Raw genomic sequence first — 14,146 nt, forward strand, 5'->3', positions numbered from 1 at the left:
AAGCCATTGCTAGAAAACTAAGGAAGCAAAGAGGAAGGATGAAGGAAGAGATGAGTTAATCCATCTTTTGGCAGCCCACCTTATTATTGTGATCAGTATTTAGCATGCCTGCCATCTGTACTACAAGCTAATATTTTACTGAATAGAAAGATCCCAAAAATTAAAACCATTTCCAGCAAAACCATTCAAGAACAAAGAAAAAATTACTTCTACTCAAAACCTGAATAATTTTATTTCAGACAGTTGTGTCCATAGCTGGCACGCCACCACTTCTCTGAGAGCCAGACACACTGAGCCAGACCAAAGTGCCCCTTCAGCTGGCAACAAGTACTTGAGGGACAGGAAGAAGCTTTTCTTAATCACGCAAACTTTGAAGGCAGTTGATCTCTATCTCACTTCCCGTCTATTACCAACACAATACTAAGATCACCGTGCAGTGCTAGTACAGGAACCTCTGCAACTGCATTACTCAGTGCATTTGTGTTATTCAGGATTTCCTAACACAGCCTCACCTCTCTGCCTATAGCCCGAGGTGAAGGAGCATAGGGGACACCAGATGAGTCCATTCTCAGTGATGAGTCATTAACTCTCATTAACTCTCAGCATAATGAAAACACTGCTGCCAGGAAGTTTGATGCTTTCTCCAGCATTTTGTAAACACATAAACATACAAATATATATATATATATATATATAAATAATATACACACAAACAAATACAGAACTGAAAGCCCAAGGGAGAAATTGTTCCTTCCCCAATAAGCAAAAACTGTAAAATATTCCTAGAAGTAACGTTTTTAGAAGTTATAGTTCTATTTGAAATTAGTCTTTGCAGTGCAATGTACAGTATCTCAGTAGTGTTTCTGACATCTGAATGAACTAAAATATTAGATCAGTCTTTCCTGTGGGAACGTCTAATTTTAGTAGGTTGGGTCAGACCGACTGGTGTCTAAATGCTATGAATCTCAAACTAAACCCATTTTTTTTGCTTTAGAAAAGGCATTTGAGCACAACTGTGCTTACAGGCAGCTTTCCCACACATCATGTTTTCCAACGTTTTGCAAGCAGGGGTTTAGGACATCTAGATTTTCAAAGCAAAAAGGTCACGTTCCTGAAACTTGCCAGTAAAACAAACAAGTTCATGTTGAAAGCTACACAACAATCCAATCTTGCATACCTGGCTGTACAGCTCCACTGAGGACTCCCCTTTAAGCTGATGGCCAGTAAGGTAAGTATTGTGTGAGGATTCTATGTAGTAATATGAGAGGGGAAAGTGCAAGTCCTCAGCATTCTCCTGTGATTCATCATTTTTGGAGGCAAAGTTGTCTTTATCCATCAAAAATCTAGAAGTGAGAAGATGTGAGGAAATTTTATACTGTGATGAGCATTTTGTGACTCTCTGAGAAACATCAATACACTGGTATCATCTTTTTATATATACATACAAATATATATATATATATATATATGTATATATATATATAAAAGCACATAAGTAATTACCTTGCAAATCCTTCAAAAGATAGCAGCCCCTGCTGGCACATGTTCACACTAGGTTCAAATTTCTATGAGGAGGAAGAAATCAAAGATGTAAATAATAAAAATTTTTAGAAACATGTCTTTGTCATGTTTTTATATGTAGTCTGCTCATAGCACTAAACAGTTAGTATTTAAACACAGTCTCTTTGTGGATAAAGTGATCAGGTGCCTGCAAACTGTGTTTTACAAATGACTACACAAACATACTAAAAGCATAATCATAAATCAAAGAGGCATTCAGGTTGAAAGAGATGTTGCCTAATCCAACCTCCTGTTCCAAGCTGAGACAGCCATTAATTTGCAATTAAGAAAGATTTATGATCAGGTGTCCTACTCCTACCTAATATGCTTAAATACAACATACCACCATGTCAACAAGAGTTGTGGTATTCCAATTTGAAGTTTCTTTAGAATTTCTGTCTTTTAAACTCTGCAATTCTATCTTACATGTTGGTAGTTTATATATAGTTTTTAGCCTTTGTTAACTGTTAAAAAGGGACTTAGTTTTGGAGTATATTAATTACACATGGAGGAATTTGAAGGAATAAAAAGTTTTCTACACAGTTTCTAAAATCTTCAGCCATAGTACATAAGGGAATAAAGTGGCCATGTTTGCTCTGGAAGATTTTTTACAATAAAACAAAAATATGTGGAAATGGTGCTTTTTAAAGTTCCAATGTAAGATTATGCTCAATCAAATATGGGGCCAGACAAAGAAAAAATAAAAAAAAAAGTCATAAACACTTTTTGTAGGTGGTGACATCCCTTCTCTGCTAAAGTACACATTGCTAATAAAACTATTTATTTGCATTTTTAATGGATATATTTATTGACATCCATACAATTTTCTAGTCCAAAATAAGGATAGTATTAAATTTTAAATTCAAGTAAACTGTAGAGACAATATCAGTGTGAAAGGAGATACCCACACAGATGCTATTCTGAACAACACACAATGTTAATGGGGAAAATGGAAGTAACTGGAGTTCTAGTAAAAAGGAATTGCAAGATATTTGTATTACAGACCTGGATAATACTGAGGATTTCATCATAGGTGCAGTGTTCTCCTTGGCAATTCACTAGGAAGTCGTTCAGCTGCTGGATTCCTACTCCAAACACTCCCAGTGATGTGCTTTCAACTCCAGTACCATTGGTTACAATGCTGGCAGCAGCAATAGCATCAGATATTTGCCTCTGGTTGTCTGATAGCTGCTGCCTGCTCTTAATGAACAAACCAAGGTCTGAAACATTTCTAGTCAACAAATCTTAAAAAAAAATGAGGAAATAACAGTATAAGCTAAAAAAATTATGTGTATTACATATCCTGTATAGAAGATAATCTAGTATACAATACACACAAGTATCTCACTGGGTTTTTAGCAGTAAATTAGAACAAAATCATCTCGTTTCTACCCACTAATAAAAGAGAGAATTAAGCATGCATGTGAGCAGATTACAAGTATCCAATTACTCTGAACAAAATCCTGGAACCTTTAACACGGATCCACGGCCTCTTACACACCCAGGATTCTCCTGCTCTATCTCATCACCACAAACAGCCTCAAAGCCTTTCCTTCACTGTGTGCAACCCCACACCCTTACTGTTCAATTGCCCTTTATCTTCTTCCAGTTTCATATGCCAATTGTTCCGCACCCTCCCCACAAGTTGCTTGGCAGAAAGACTTTTCTTTACATGTGGCGAAAATCCCAGACTTAGATTATGGTAACTGAGGAATGCAAAGGGGGACAGAGGCTTCCTTCCCCTTTATCCCACATAAAGCAGATCCACTAGGAAAGTAGATAAGAAAAAAACAGCCAAATGGGACACAGGGCACAGCCTCTTAATTTCTCCTCCCTATATTTGCTCAGTGTTTTAGCCTTTCCAGAACTCCTGCAATCTGTACAGATTCCTGAGCTCAGCCATTCAGCAACAAGTTTTATTCCTCTGCTATTACCAGTTACAAATACATCTGGCTAATGGAAAGCTGGAATATTTTTCTTTCCCTTCATTTTTCTCTTATAGCCCACTAACTAGTATTAGTGGAGGCATGGCAGCAGTCCTCTACTTACACTCGTAACTGATAAGGAGACTGACTGAGACACATTTTATTAAGTGAAACAATTGAAGCTGCTCAGTAGTCTAACAATTGCATTTTTCTCCTTAACAAACCTAAATCAGGCTGGAATCCACAGCTATTTTCATCAATCTTCAAATTAGTATAAAGTGGAGCAGGCTCTAAGCCAGATCGATTGCAAGGCACAGCGTAAACATCAAAAAGGTCTTTCAGATCCTTGCGGCTACGGACACTGCAAAAAGAACAGAAAAATTCAATTTTTGCTCTTTTACAAACTTGGATGAATGAAATTAGTACAGAAAAAAAAATCTTTTACCTGAAAGATTTGAAGAGCTCTACAAATTCCACAAAAGTCATGTTACTATCAGACACCATGAAGTTCTGAAATCCTTTCATTCCTCCTTTGACACGGCCATGCCAGCTACTGCTGCTCCATGTGCTAAATCAAAAAAAGACTGCTGTAGTTTAGTTACATTAAACTTCTACTTAACTGAAATATTATGCATTAACATATTAACAGTTTATTTGTGCTCTCCTTAATGCATTTATTACCAGTATCTGGAAGAAGCAAATAAAGCACCATCTTCTAAGATGCATAATGATGTTTTCTACCTTCTAGGTTTATAGCAGCTATTTTTTTTCTTCAAGACAACTGTAAACTTTATCAGAATGAATAACATATATTATTTTAAAACTTAATTTAAATTTTTAAATAACTTTTAAAATTTCATGCGGATAAAGGTCTGATGTACATGGCACAAATGAAAGCACTTATTTTCCCTTTAAAGAAAACAATGCCAAGATTCTTGTAATGCAGGCTGTGTATAAGGTCCATTGAAGACAAAATAATAAAACAGATTGTTCTGTAACTGCAATCATTAATCTAAATTGTGCAGCTGAACATTTCTGAAGTAGAACCAGCACATTTCCAAAAGTCACGTCCCAAAATCTTTGACTTCTAGAGGATTTGCACTGATAAGTACAGTTAGGCCTTACTTGAGCACTATGAACAAGTCCTTAGTGAACTACATGGAGTAACTTGCAATGAGGGGCTGAGATGCAGAGCCCCTTCCTGGGCCTAAACACCAATGAACACACATTACAGGAATGGGATCTGCCAGCAACAGCACCCTGAAAAGGGCAGGATCTAAGCAACAACACAAATATCAAGAACTATCTAGTTTGAACCATAATTAACTGCACAAGTTACAGTATTTCCTTCAAAATAACGGATCACATGTCACATTTCATTGCTCTGTAATGTTCAAATATACTGATCCATTCTTCTACGAATTTTGCCATCAGGCTCAGTACAAATAGTTCAGACAGCTGTGATGGAAAAACAGGACCAGCTTGTTGTCCAGTATTCCTAAGGACATGCCTGCAAGCAGGTGACTTTCCACACAAATAGGCTGGACCAGATTCCTGAGTTCACTCCTGGCAATGGATGGATGCATGCAATTGAAAACAAAGTGTGATTTAAAAGTATTAAAAAATACCATCTACTTTAGTTGATAATATTGGATTTGTTTGACATCACTATGGAAAGTACTGACATACTGCATAAAACTTTTTTAGCTAGAACAATTCCCAGCATTTTTATAAGACAGGAAAAATAAACCATGATGAGGAAAGCCTCTAGATTCCAGAAAACAGATTGGAACTGCAGAGTACCAAATGGGAGACCAAGAGCAGAAGAAAATGCTCACCATTTCACCCAATCTGATCACTAAAGATTATCTTCCAGAGTAATGGGAAAACAATACAAACAAAAGGTTTAAATAAAAAAGCCAAAATCCAACCACCAAAATTGCAATTAGTAGCAATCTGGATTGACTGCTGAGTGAGGAGGTTTACTCTCTCTTCCCGAAGAAGCCACCATCTCTAGTTTTCCATATACTGTCCTCTGTGTCCCAGGATCTTATCAACCATCCTCCTGCTTCCTCCACTTTACAAGCAGCACTAGATTTCCAAGGAACTTGGAAATTCATCAGATGCCCATCTGCTTGGAAGGAATGACAAAAGCAGCTGCAAACTACTTGTGTTCAGAATAAAACTCTCTCCAGTGCTCCAAATTTATTAATGGCTCATTAAAACAGGGTCAAGATAATGGGTCAAATATGTCAAAGACTCCTTCAGGACAGATGAAACAGCCATAAGGTACATCCTGAGCAAGTTCTGTCAGGAAGGGTCACAGCAAAGTTGGGACTGCTCTGCAAAGTGATGCTGTGCAAGTGCCAGGCAACGTTGCCAGGGAAAACCTGTGGTAACTGGGGGAGGTCCACAGTGCTTAGCTACACACAGATCCATGCAGAAACCCAGGCCTGAGAGGATTTAAAAGAATATTAGCTGTCCTTTTCCAGGGAATGTGAGTTCTCCATTGAACCTTTTAATCTAATTTAGAGACAACAACTATTTTAGCATAAAAGCAAAAAGGAGATTTGCAAAACATGGAATAATTTTCTAGAGATTGTAAAGCAGTATTTCTTCAGTTCAGTGTAAAATAAAGCTGTTCTCACCATTACCAAAAAAAAAAATTGCTTACCAAGACAAATCCAAGTTTGTGAATGACAGTGGAAAACAAAAGGAACACAGAGGCTCACAAAGCAGCATTAACCCAACCACACATGTCCACAGGCGACTCTACTAATCCCACCTGTTGCCAAATCCAACTATTTTAAGTATAAATACAATACCCAAGAAATACACAACTGAAACCACTGTACAAGACATGTCTCTACAAATAAAATGTTCTATCAGCAGCAGTAATCCCTTCTATTGTTTACTGTTCTCTCCTGGAACCCCCAAGATTCATATTCATAATGATATTTCAGCAATCCTTCTCCAGAAACGCACTGGAAAGCCTCCTCAGAGATTGTCTTCTTGTATGTTATAAAGTACTGTCCACATCTCTGAACTATTATTAATACTGTAATTACTACTACCATCACCATTAGTATCTATAGCATGAATATAATAGTGCACTATGATACTGCACATATTGCAACAGCACAACCTTTCACACTGCCTGAGTGGCACAGAAAGGATGAATGTTCAAGAAAAAGACACCTGTAAGAGATTCCAAATTGGTTCCTCCATTTCCCAATATAGTACTTCAGCCATCACCAGGAATGTCAGCAGAGGCTATTACTCCCTCAGGTAGAAATTATTTATGCTGAGAAACCTCAGAACCTCAGCTCACACATCTATAACATTTCTGTTGATTTTCACTATTCAGAAAATGCCTATAATGTTTTGGAGAAGATCTGGAGAAAGAGTTAATCTCTGTATTTGTGCAGCTTTGGAACAGCATTCCAATCTGCTTCTGTAACAGATATAAACTGAAAACATGCTGCTCAGGGACTTGCTACAAAGCCATCCTCAGATTCATGGCATTTCAGCTTAAATGTCTTGTGTTCTCCTACAAATGTGTTTTAGATGTCTACAAAAAGGCTAATGACATTTCTGGTGCTGTTTTTGTCAGATTTTGCCAGTTGGGCACAAACCCCACATTAGATAATAAATAAGTAATAGTAGCTTCTTTTCTTTTTTCCATCAAATGGATTTTGCCCTTACCTAGACTGACTTTTGCTTGATGATATTACAGGAGAGGAGACTGGTCTTGCTGGTGAAGATGATGTGGCTCCTAAGTTGGGAGATCCAGATGCTGTCAGAGAGTGAGCTCTTCTTGATGGAAGGTTGTTAGATGGAGAAGCATTAATAATAATATTTTGATCTAAGGAAAAAATAAAGTTTTCATCACAATTACATTTGGCCCAATAAAAATGCTTTTGTCCAGGAGACCTATATGAAAATTCATTAAAACACAGTAAGACACTAGCAGGATTCCAGCTTTGTCCCAAAACAGTTAAAAAAGTATGTACTGAACAACATTACGAATGTATTTTATCTGAATAGAAAGGGAATGCTACTGAAACTAAATGAAAGAACAATCATGAACAACTAAAGAAATTAATTTCAGAGTTCACAGATTTGGAGTTTCAACTGCAAAAGTAGCTTTATAAGTTTATTTTTAACACTACAAAAAATATCTGCCTAAAAAGGCTTTGAGCAAAACCTTGACAGATTTTTAATTACTGAAGCAATATATTTACCTGGTTCTTCTTGTTCATCAATATCTTGAGGATCTGAACCACTTCTATTACGATATTCCTTACAGCTTTTTGCCTTCCGAGTTGCCATTTCATCATCAGTGGCCTCTCCACTTTCACCCTAAAATAATGAGCATAATAATAAACATCCCAAACCTACTATTTCCACTTCATTTCAGTACAATCTGTAACAAAATCATGAGAAAAATCAGCTATTCCTTAGGAAACAGACTCCTGTGAGGCCAGTAACAGTAGAAAAGAGACAACTTAAACAGATGCATAGCATGGGACCATTAGGTGTTACCTCAGTTTGACACCAGACAGAAGATAATGATTGTGCCTCTCTAGAATGCTGCAGCTGATTTTACACTATTTCACTGGTGCACTGGAGCCCTAAAGAGGATGGATCTTGTCATTTGAGAATCTTTCTACCTGCCCACTAGAAAATGTGGGTAGCGCAGAGGTGCTAGTCCTGCATTTTCCTCTCTCCTGCCTATTGTTGGAAGCAGTTTTGTCCAGGAAAAGAGGAGACTGTCAGACTAGGTCATGTTCCTGTCACCCACACAAGACAAAATGCAATCTAATGCAACGTGGAATAACAATGGTAGTGTTTTTTGAAACATGAAAGCATAAAGGATTAAAAAAAATTACACCAACCTCCAGACACCACTTTGCATGTTAAGATTTTTATCACCACCAGTATTTTATCTTTATATGGAGGTAGCACCTAAAGGCTGCAAGAAGATTCTGTCCCAGTCTGTTAGCCCTGGCACCTACACATCCTAACAACGCTGCAAGCATGAGATAAGAACAAACAACTGGAAAATAATAATCCTCAAACCTGAAATGACAATAAACAGTTTAAAAATCATCATCACCATCATCATCATCAAACTTCTTTTCTCTGGTTCTGAACACAGCTACAGAGTGACTGCAAGGAGGAAACAAAACACGTGAATAACAAAATATTCTACCCTGATGAGTACTTTCTTCTTTTTCTTAGCTGTACTGATTCCCAGAGTGTTGTTCCTCTGCACATTGGGCTTCTCAGTGCTTTTGGTGAGAGATCCGGTGCCTGTGCTTCTTGCACTCCATCGTCTGCCTCCAAACAGCTCAACAGCCTGAGCCAAGGTTGGGCCTTCAAACCTTCCATCCTCCTACAAAGATTCTCAGTGTTAACAAAACAAGGAGAATAAGGACACATTTTTAAAGCAATAATATAGATCTCTGAGGAACCAATGAAAGAAACATCAAGAGGAGACAATTTCTGATTACTGAGTGAATTCCCCAGGGCTATTTTGTTTGCTGCTTTGGGGATGTTTTTGGCCCTAACTATTATCACTCATTATTTTCGTGCCCTTTTAAACTATAGTCATTGTTTTTTCCTTAAAAAAATACTTATTTCAAAACTCCAAATATATGAAGAGCTTTGTAAGAAAAAAAATTTAACCTCAGTGTATTGGGCACTTGCAAGGTTTGACATAACCTTGTGTGGAGAATCAGATTTTGCTGCTTAATCTGTGTTACAAAATTGGAGATTTACTGTTAATCTTTAATCTAATCTTACTTATGATGGAAACTAATTGCATTACATTAAGTTGTTGATATTTTTAAACTTTTTTATAGAGAATCACAGCATTTTTTACCTGGTAAAGGCTGACATACTGTTTCCGTAGCCACTGTAGTCTTTGATCAGGGAATCTCCTCATTTTTCTTACAGCTTTAGTCAATTCCAGCAATCCATCATACAGCATTCTGGCAGTGTATTTTGGAGCAACAAAGTGCAGCAACTTATTATCAGTAGTCTGAAGTCCATAAAGTAGTGTTATACCATTTTCTTCAAGGGACATATTGCAAAGCTTATTTTGAACACACACAGTGTGCATATCAATGCCTGAGTGTCCCATATATACAGCCTTGGCTGAAAACAAGTCCAAAAAGCCTTCCACCAGCCCAGTATTACCAAGAAACTGGTATTTACCAAGCTCAGCAGTATTGCCCAGCACACTCAGTTTTGCCCTAGCATTCGCAGGGCAAACTGTGGTGGGTTTTGTCCAAGTCAAAGTACTATTGTCAGGCTGGAGCTGGAGGAAGCAGCGAGCGGAGAGATGTGTCTCCTGGTCGTAATGAATGACGGTCGCCCCTTGCTGCATGAACTGATGGACGTCAGCCCGGATGGACAACACGTACCAGGGAATGAGCTCTATCCCATGGCAGAAAGCCTTTTGCTGCTCTTCTGTTGAACTGGTGTCCCATTCTTTCAACTGCTCAAATATGTCACTTTCAGAGTCTGAAAGATCTCCAATGAGAAATCTGCAAGTGAGCAAAGATGAGAGATTTATATTTAGTGATACATGTACTGACTTGTGCTATGCTTGATGAATATTTTTTCTGCTGTAGTTTAAATGCAGGGAATACTATCATCACTATATAATTGGGACTTACAAGAACTTGTGTAGTTTCTGAAGTACTATAATTTATGTTAGTGCAATTTTGCATCAGTTAAGAGATGCTGTTACAATTACTTGTAACTCCTGAAACAATAACATTATACTTTCCTAGACCTTTCCAAACTTTGCATTAATAATAAAGAGTGTCTGATTGGTTCTTAAGGCCAAGTGATACCAGTTTTTAAATCCTCTGTGTAAGATTGCTTCAGCTGAAATATTAAGTGCCATATGTGGAAACTGTTAGAGGATATAGCACATTTCAGACAGGACTTCTAATCTCTGTTCTATTACTGATTTAATGTGCAGACCTTTCACATTGTATATTATTCTGATTAAAATAAGTAAAATATTGGTTAAAATACATATCTTCCTCATAAGAATGCACAAATAATTTTATCAGATACTTTCCATAAGAAATTTTATTTTACTTAAAGAAAATATTAACATAAACTTGTATGCAGCAGCCAAAATTTCTGATATATTTTGCCAAAATTAGAAACAGTAGATAAAGAACAACAATACTGAGCTAATAGGAGAGGTACTTAAAATGAAATGTCTTCCCTGCAGAAGTCTCTAACATGTATAAATGCAGAAATGTTCAATATGCTCTTTGGGTACTTCAGTGAACATAAACAAGGACAAACTGTTCTGTGTACAACAGAACTAATCAAGCATATTTTCCTAAGGATATCCAGGCAATAAAATAAAAACCATCTTCTTCTACATATCCTTCAAGATATCTTGTCCTAATACCCTCTTTGCTTCCCCTTCTTAGCACCACAGTACTCCTAGTTCCCGCCCCTTACCTACCAACTAAGCCAAAGATGACTCATGTCGTGTTTCCAAGTCACATACACCATCTCCCCGAGTGCTAAACAGCACAGATGATCATCAGCTTTTCCTCAAACTCTCCTCTACCTGGATGACAAATTAATCTGAATTTTTCCCTCATTCTATACAGCAATGATTCCTCTATGAATTTATTAATGGGTGAGATCTCTGTCTCTTCACCAAATTTAAAAAAAAGTGGCAAACAGGTAGAGGTTTTATTGCTTGTTGTGAAGGGACTGACAAAATAACTGCATTGGTCTTAAGTGTAGCCTAGTTTCTTTAAGAAATGTTGCTACAAATAAAGGTCATGTGTTTTGACTGAGCTGATATAAATTGTCTTACTAGACATATGTAAATTGAAATATTTATCTGTATTATATAAAATTACATTTTAAAATGAAACAAAAACTGAAGCAGCTCTTTCTCCCCTACGCCCTCAAAACAATGGAACAGGTCTCTGTACAAATGCTGTAGCATGTATTTGGAGAGCAGCTGTGCATGGCTGGAGGAGTCTATCACAGCAGAGGCAGCAATGGCAGAGCTTTGCTGATGCCTGGTTTCACATGTTGCAGGCTGCAGACTGGAACGCACAAGAAGCGGGTAAGCCAAGCACACACAGAAATGGAGCCTCTGCCACGAGCTGCCAAAAGCGACACCGCTGCCAATTCCTGAGAGCACTTACAGAGCCTGGGCTGGACCCGGGGCTTTCTTTACATGTGCTGCCCTGAGAGGCAAGGAAATGAAAAGTAAAGAAAACAGTGACACAGATTGCAGTTTTAGAGGAGAAAATTGTAAGGTATACAAAAAGAAAAGAAAACCCCTGACGTTTTCCACCACTATTTTATATGTTATTTACCATAATTGGAAAAGTTTAAATGTGAAGATAAGATGAGGCTAATGAAGCAATGATTCAAAGTAAGGAGTATCTTCATAGGTCACTCAATAATTAACAATTTCATAAAAACTCTACTTCAAATTTGGTTGGTGTTTTTTTCCCCATTTTCCTGCACACCTTTATTTTTTGTAAATTTATTAATCATCAGAACAGAGTTCTAAGAAAGATTAATGTTTGACATTTATCTGGCATGTACAGAAATCAAGGGCAATTAGCTGGGTCGCTGACTACAGAGCGATGGAGCTTATTTGCTAACGCAACTAGGAAAGTAATTATACCCATTGCCCACTGATTTTATTAGATGCCTTTCATTTTCTTCAAATCAAATTAACCTACCAGCTTTGGAGCATTCATGTTCCACAATACTAATCCAAATCATCAAAAGAAAAACTAATTGAAAATCTTTCTTACAATTACAAAGTAATGAGAAACATGTTTTGCAGTGTATTTTTCTGCCTTTATGACCACAATGTTACAATTATCAGATAATGCATAATTAGGGTATAATTTGGATTTTATAACACTGTATCCAAATATGACAGGTCTCACCAGAAAGAGGACTAAATTTCTTCCTTAGAATCCTTTAGTTATTCATAGGAATAAAAATAAACCAAACACAGCCTCCATACAAGTAGAGCAGGACACGGCTCATCTGCCTCTGTAGCAATTTGCTCCTGTGCCTCACTCAGTTCTCTGCATGCCCAGGAACAACATGGCAAGTGAAGAAGGAATTTCCAAAGCCTGTGAGACACTTGAGTTGAATCAGTACTTTCAGAACTATTCTCCTACAAGTATTTTACTGCTAAAATCAGTATTTACTGCATCAGAAGTACAGACATTCATAACTGAGTAGGTAGTGGCCTGAACCAGGAAACACAACTTTAATTACCTATCTGCAGTTTTGTTCATTTAAATTTTAAATGTTCCTTTCAGATTCATACTGGGATTTTTAAAAAACTGAATTCCTACTTTAGTTTGGAGTGCAACTCACTATATTACATTTATGAATAAAGCATAAGTAATTTACCAAGAAATTATTTCATAAAGACATAAAAAAAGGAACTCCATTTAATTTCTATTTTGTTCATCCAAGTGAAGTGTTTATATGCCTCATGTATTCACCATTTGAACTGTAATTTGCAAGTTGATCTCAAGGCATATTAATTAACAAAAAATAATTTCTGGAAGAAAGTATTAGTACTTGAAAGTATTAATTGAAGTAAGTCAAGAGACAGCATACGTGGGCAGAGAAGTGGGTCTGTCTTTCTTGGCTTAATCTAGTGCACCACTTCCCAGAAGCAACTAAAGCCAGATGTGAATAATTCTATTAGAAACCATTCTTTCAGGAAATCATGATGATTTATTTTAAATGAAATTTAGAATTACATGTTAATGAAATAAATGCATTTTAAACAGGAAGATAGCAGTTGCCTCTCAGGCAGTCACTTTTTATATTCAATGTTTAAGTAGGTGAAGTAAGTTGGATAGTTCTGAACATATTGATATTTCTGACACACATTATCAGTAAAATAACTCAAGCAGTGACTTAAGCATGTTTTTTATGCAAGCCCTCACGTAATTTTACAATGCTTTACCTCAGAGCAGTAAAGTTCTGTTACTTAATTTGAAGTTAGTCTAACACAGTTACTTAGTCGAAAGCTGACCTGACCCACCTATGTCTACATGGGCTTTGCAATGAAACTTCTCTGCAAAGCAGCAATCTAGAACATCCTGTGATGTCCTAAGTTTTACATTTCCTGTATTTCCCGCTGGTGACTAGTACAGTCTTCAAGAGTCGTCTTCAAAGTGAAATCAGACTGAACACTGCCTTTTTTTACACAGAGCACAATGAAGTAAACTTCTTTGCAAAATAGCAGGACTACAGCAACCTGAAAATTCAAAATATGTACTCACACATGAATGTTTCCTGGACAAAACTGAAACCCCTCAAAGTAACATGTCCTTAAAAGAAGAAGTCTTTTGAAGGATAATAAATAACCCTTTTTTTTGAAGGGGCCAGAACACTGCCTGAGCATGCAGAATATAATGTTCTGAGCTCTGATAGCAAATATGTCCTGGTGCTATTCCTGTCGCTAGAGATCAAAATTGTAATTGTAACTGTGGATTTTTAAAGCTCTCTATGTAAGACAAAAAGGATTTACCCTTATCATGAGAGGAAGTAACTACATCATAAGGGAAAATACAGCTATACAGAGAGTTTCCAAGCAGTTGAGTATCAGGGGA

General features: G+C 37.0%; 1 protein-coding gene across 4 annotated transcripts in view; it reads right to left on the minus strand.

The window, feature by feature from the left end:
* Nucleotides 1–14,146, minus strand: part of PLCE1 (phospholipase C epsilon 1) — a 136,557-nt gene that overhangs the window by 22,250 nt on the left and 100,161 nt on the right. For 3 of the 4 annotated variants that reach the window (XM_074544987.1, XM_074544986.1, XM_074544989.1), the window contains 10 exons: nt 11,690–11,731; nt 9,373–10,039; nt 8,701–8,883; nt 7,730–7,847; nt 7,191–7,350; nt 3,931–4,053; nt 3,710–3,846; nt 2,566–2,804; nt 1,504–1,565; nt 1,178–1,343 (listed from right to left, as the gene is read on the minus strand). In XM_074544987.1, coding sequence (XP_074401088.1) covers nt 1,178–1,343; nt 1,504–1,565; nt 2,566–2,804; nt 3,710–3,846; nt 3,931–4,053; nt 7,191–7,350; nt 7,730–7,847; nt 8,701–8,883; nt 9,373–10,039; nt 11,690–11,731 — 1,897 coding nt within the window. The remainder of the gene's footprint in view (nt 1–1,177; nt 1,344–1,503; nt 1,566–2,565; nt 2,805–3,709; nt 3,847–3,930; nt 4,054–7,190; nt 7,351–7,729; nt 7,848–8,700; nt 8,884–9,372; nt 10,040–11,689; nt 11,732–14,146) is intronic. The other variant, XM_074544988.1, reaches the window with a different exon arrangement.

This window comes from Zonotrichia albicollis, chromosome 7, assembly GCF_047830755.1.
Source record: "Zonotrichia albicollis isolate bZonAlb1 chromosome 7, bZonAlb1.hap1, whole genome shotgun sequence".
Lineage (NCBI taxonomy): Eukaryota > Metazoa > Chordata > Aves > Passeriformes > Passerellidae > Zonotrichia > Zonotrichia albicollis.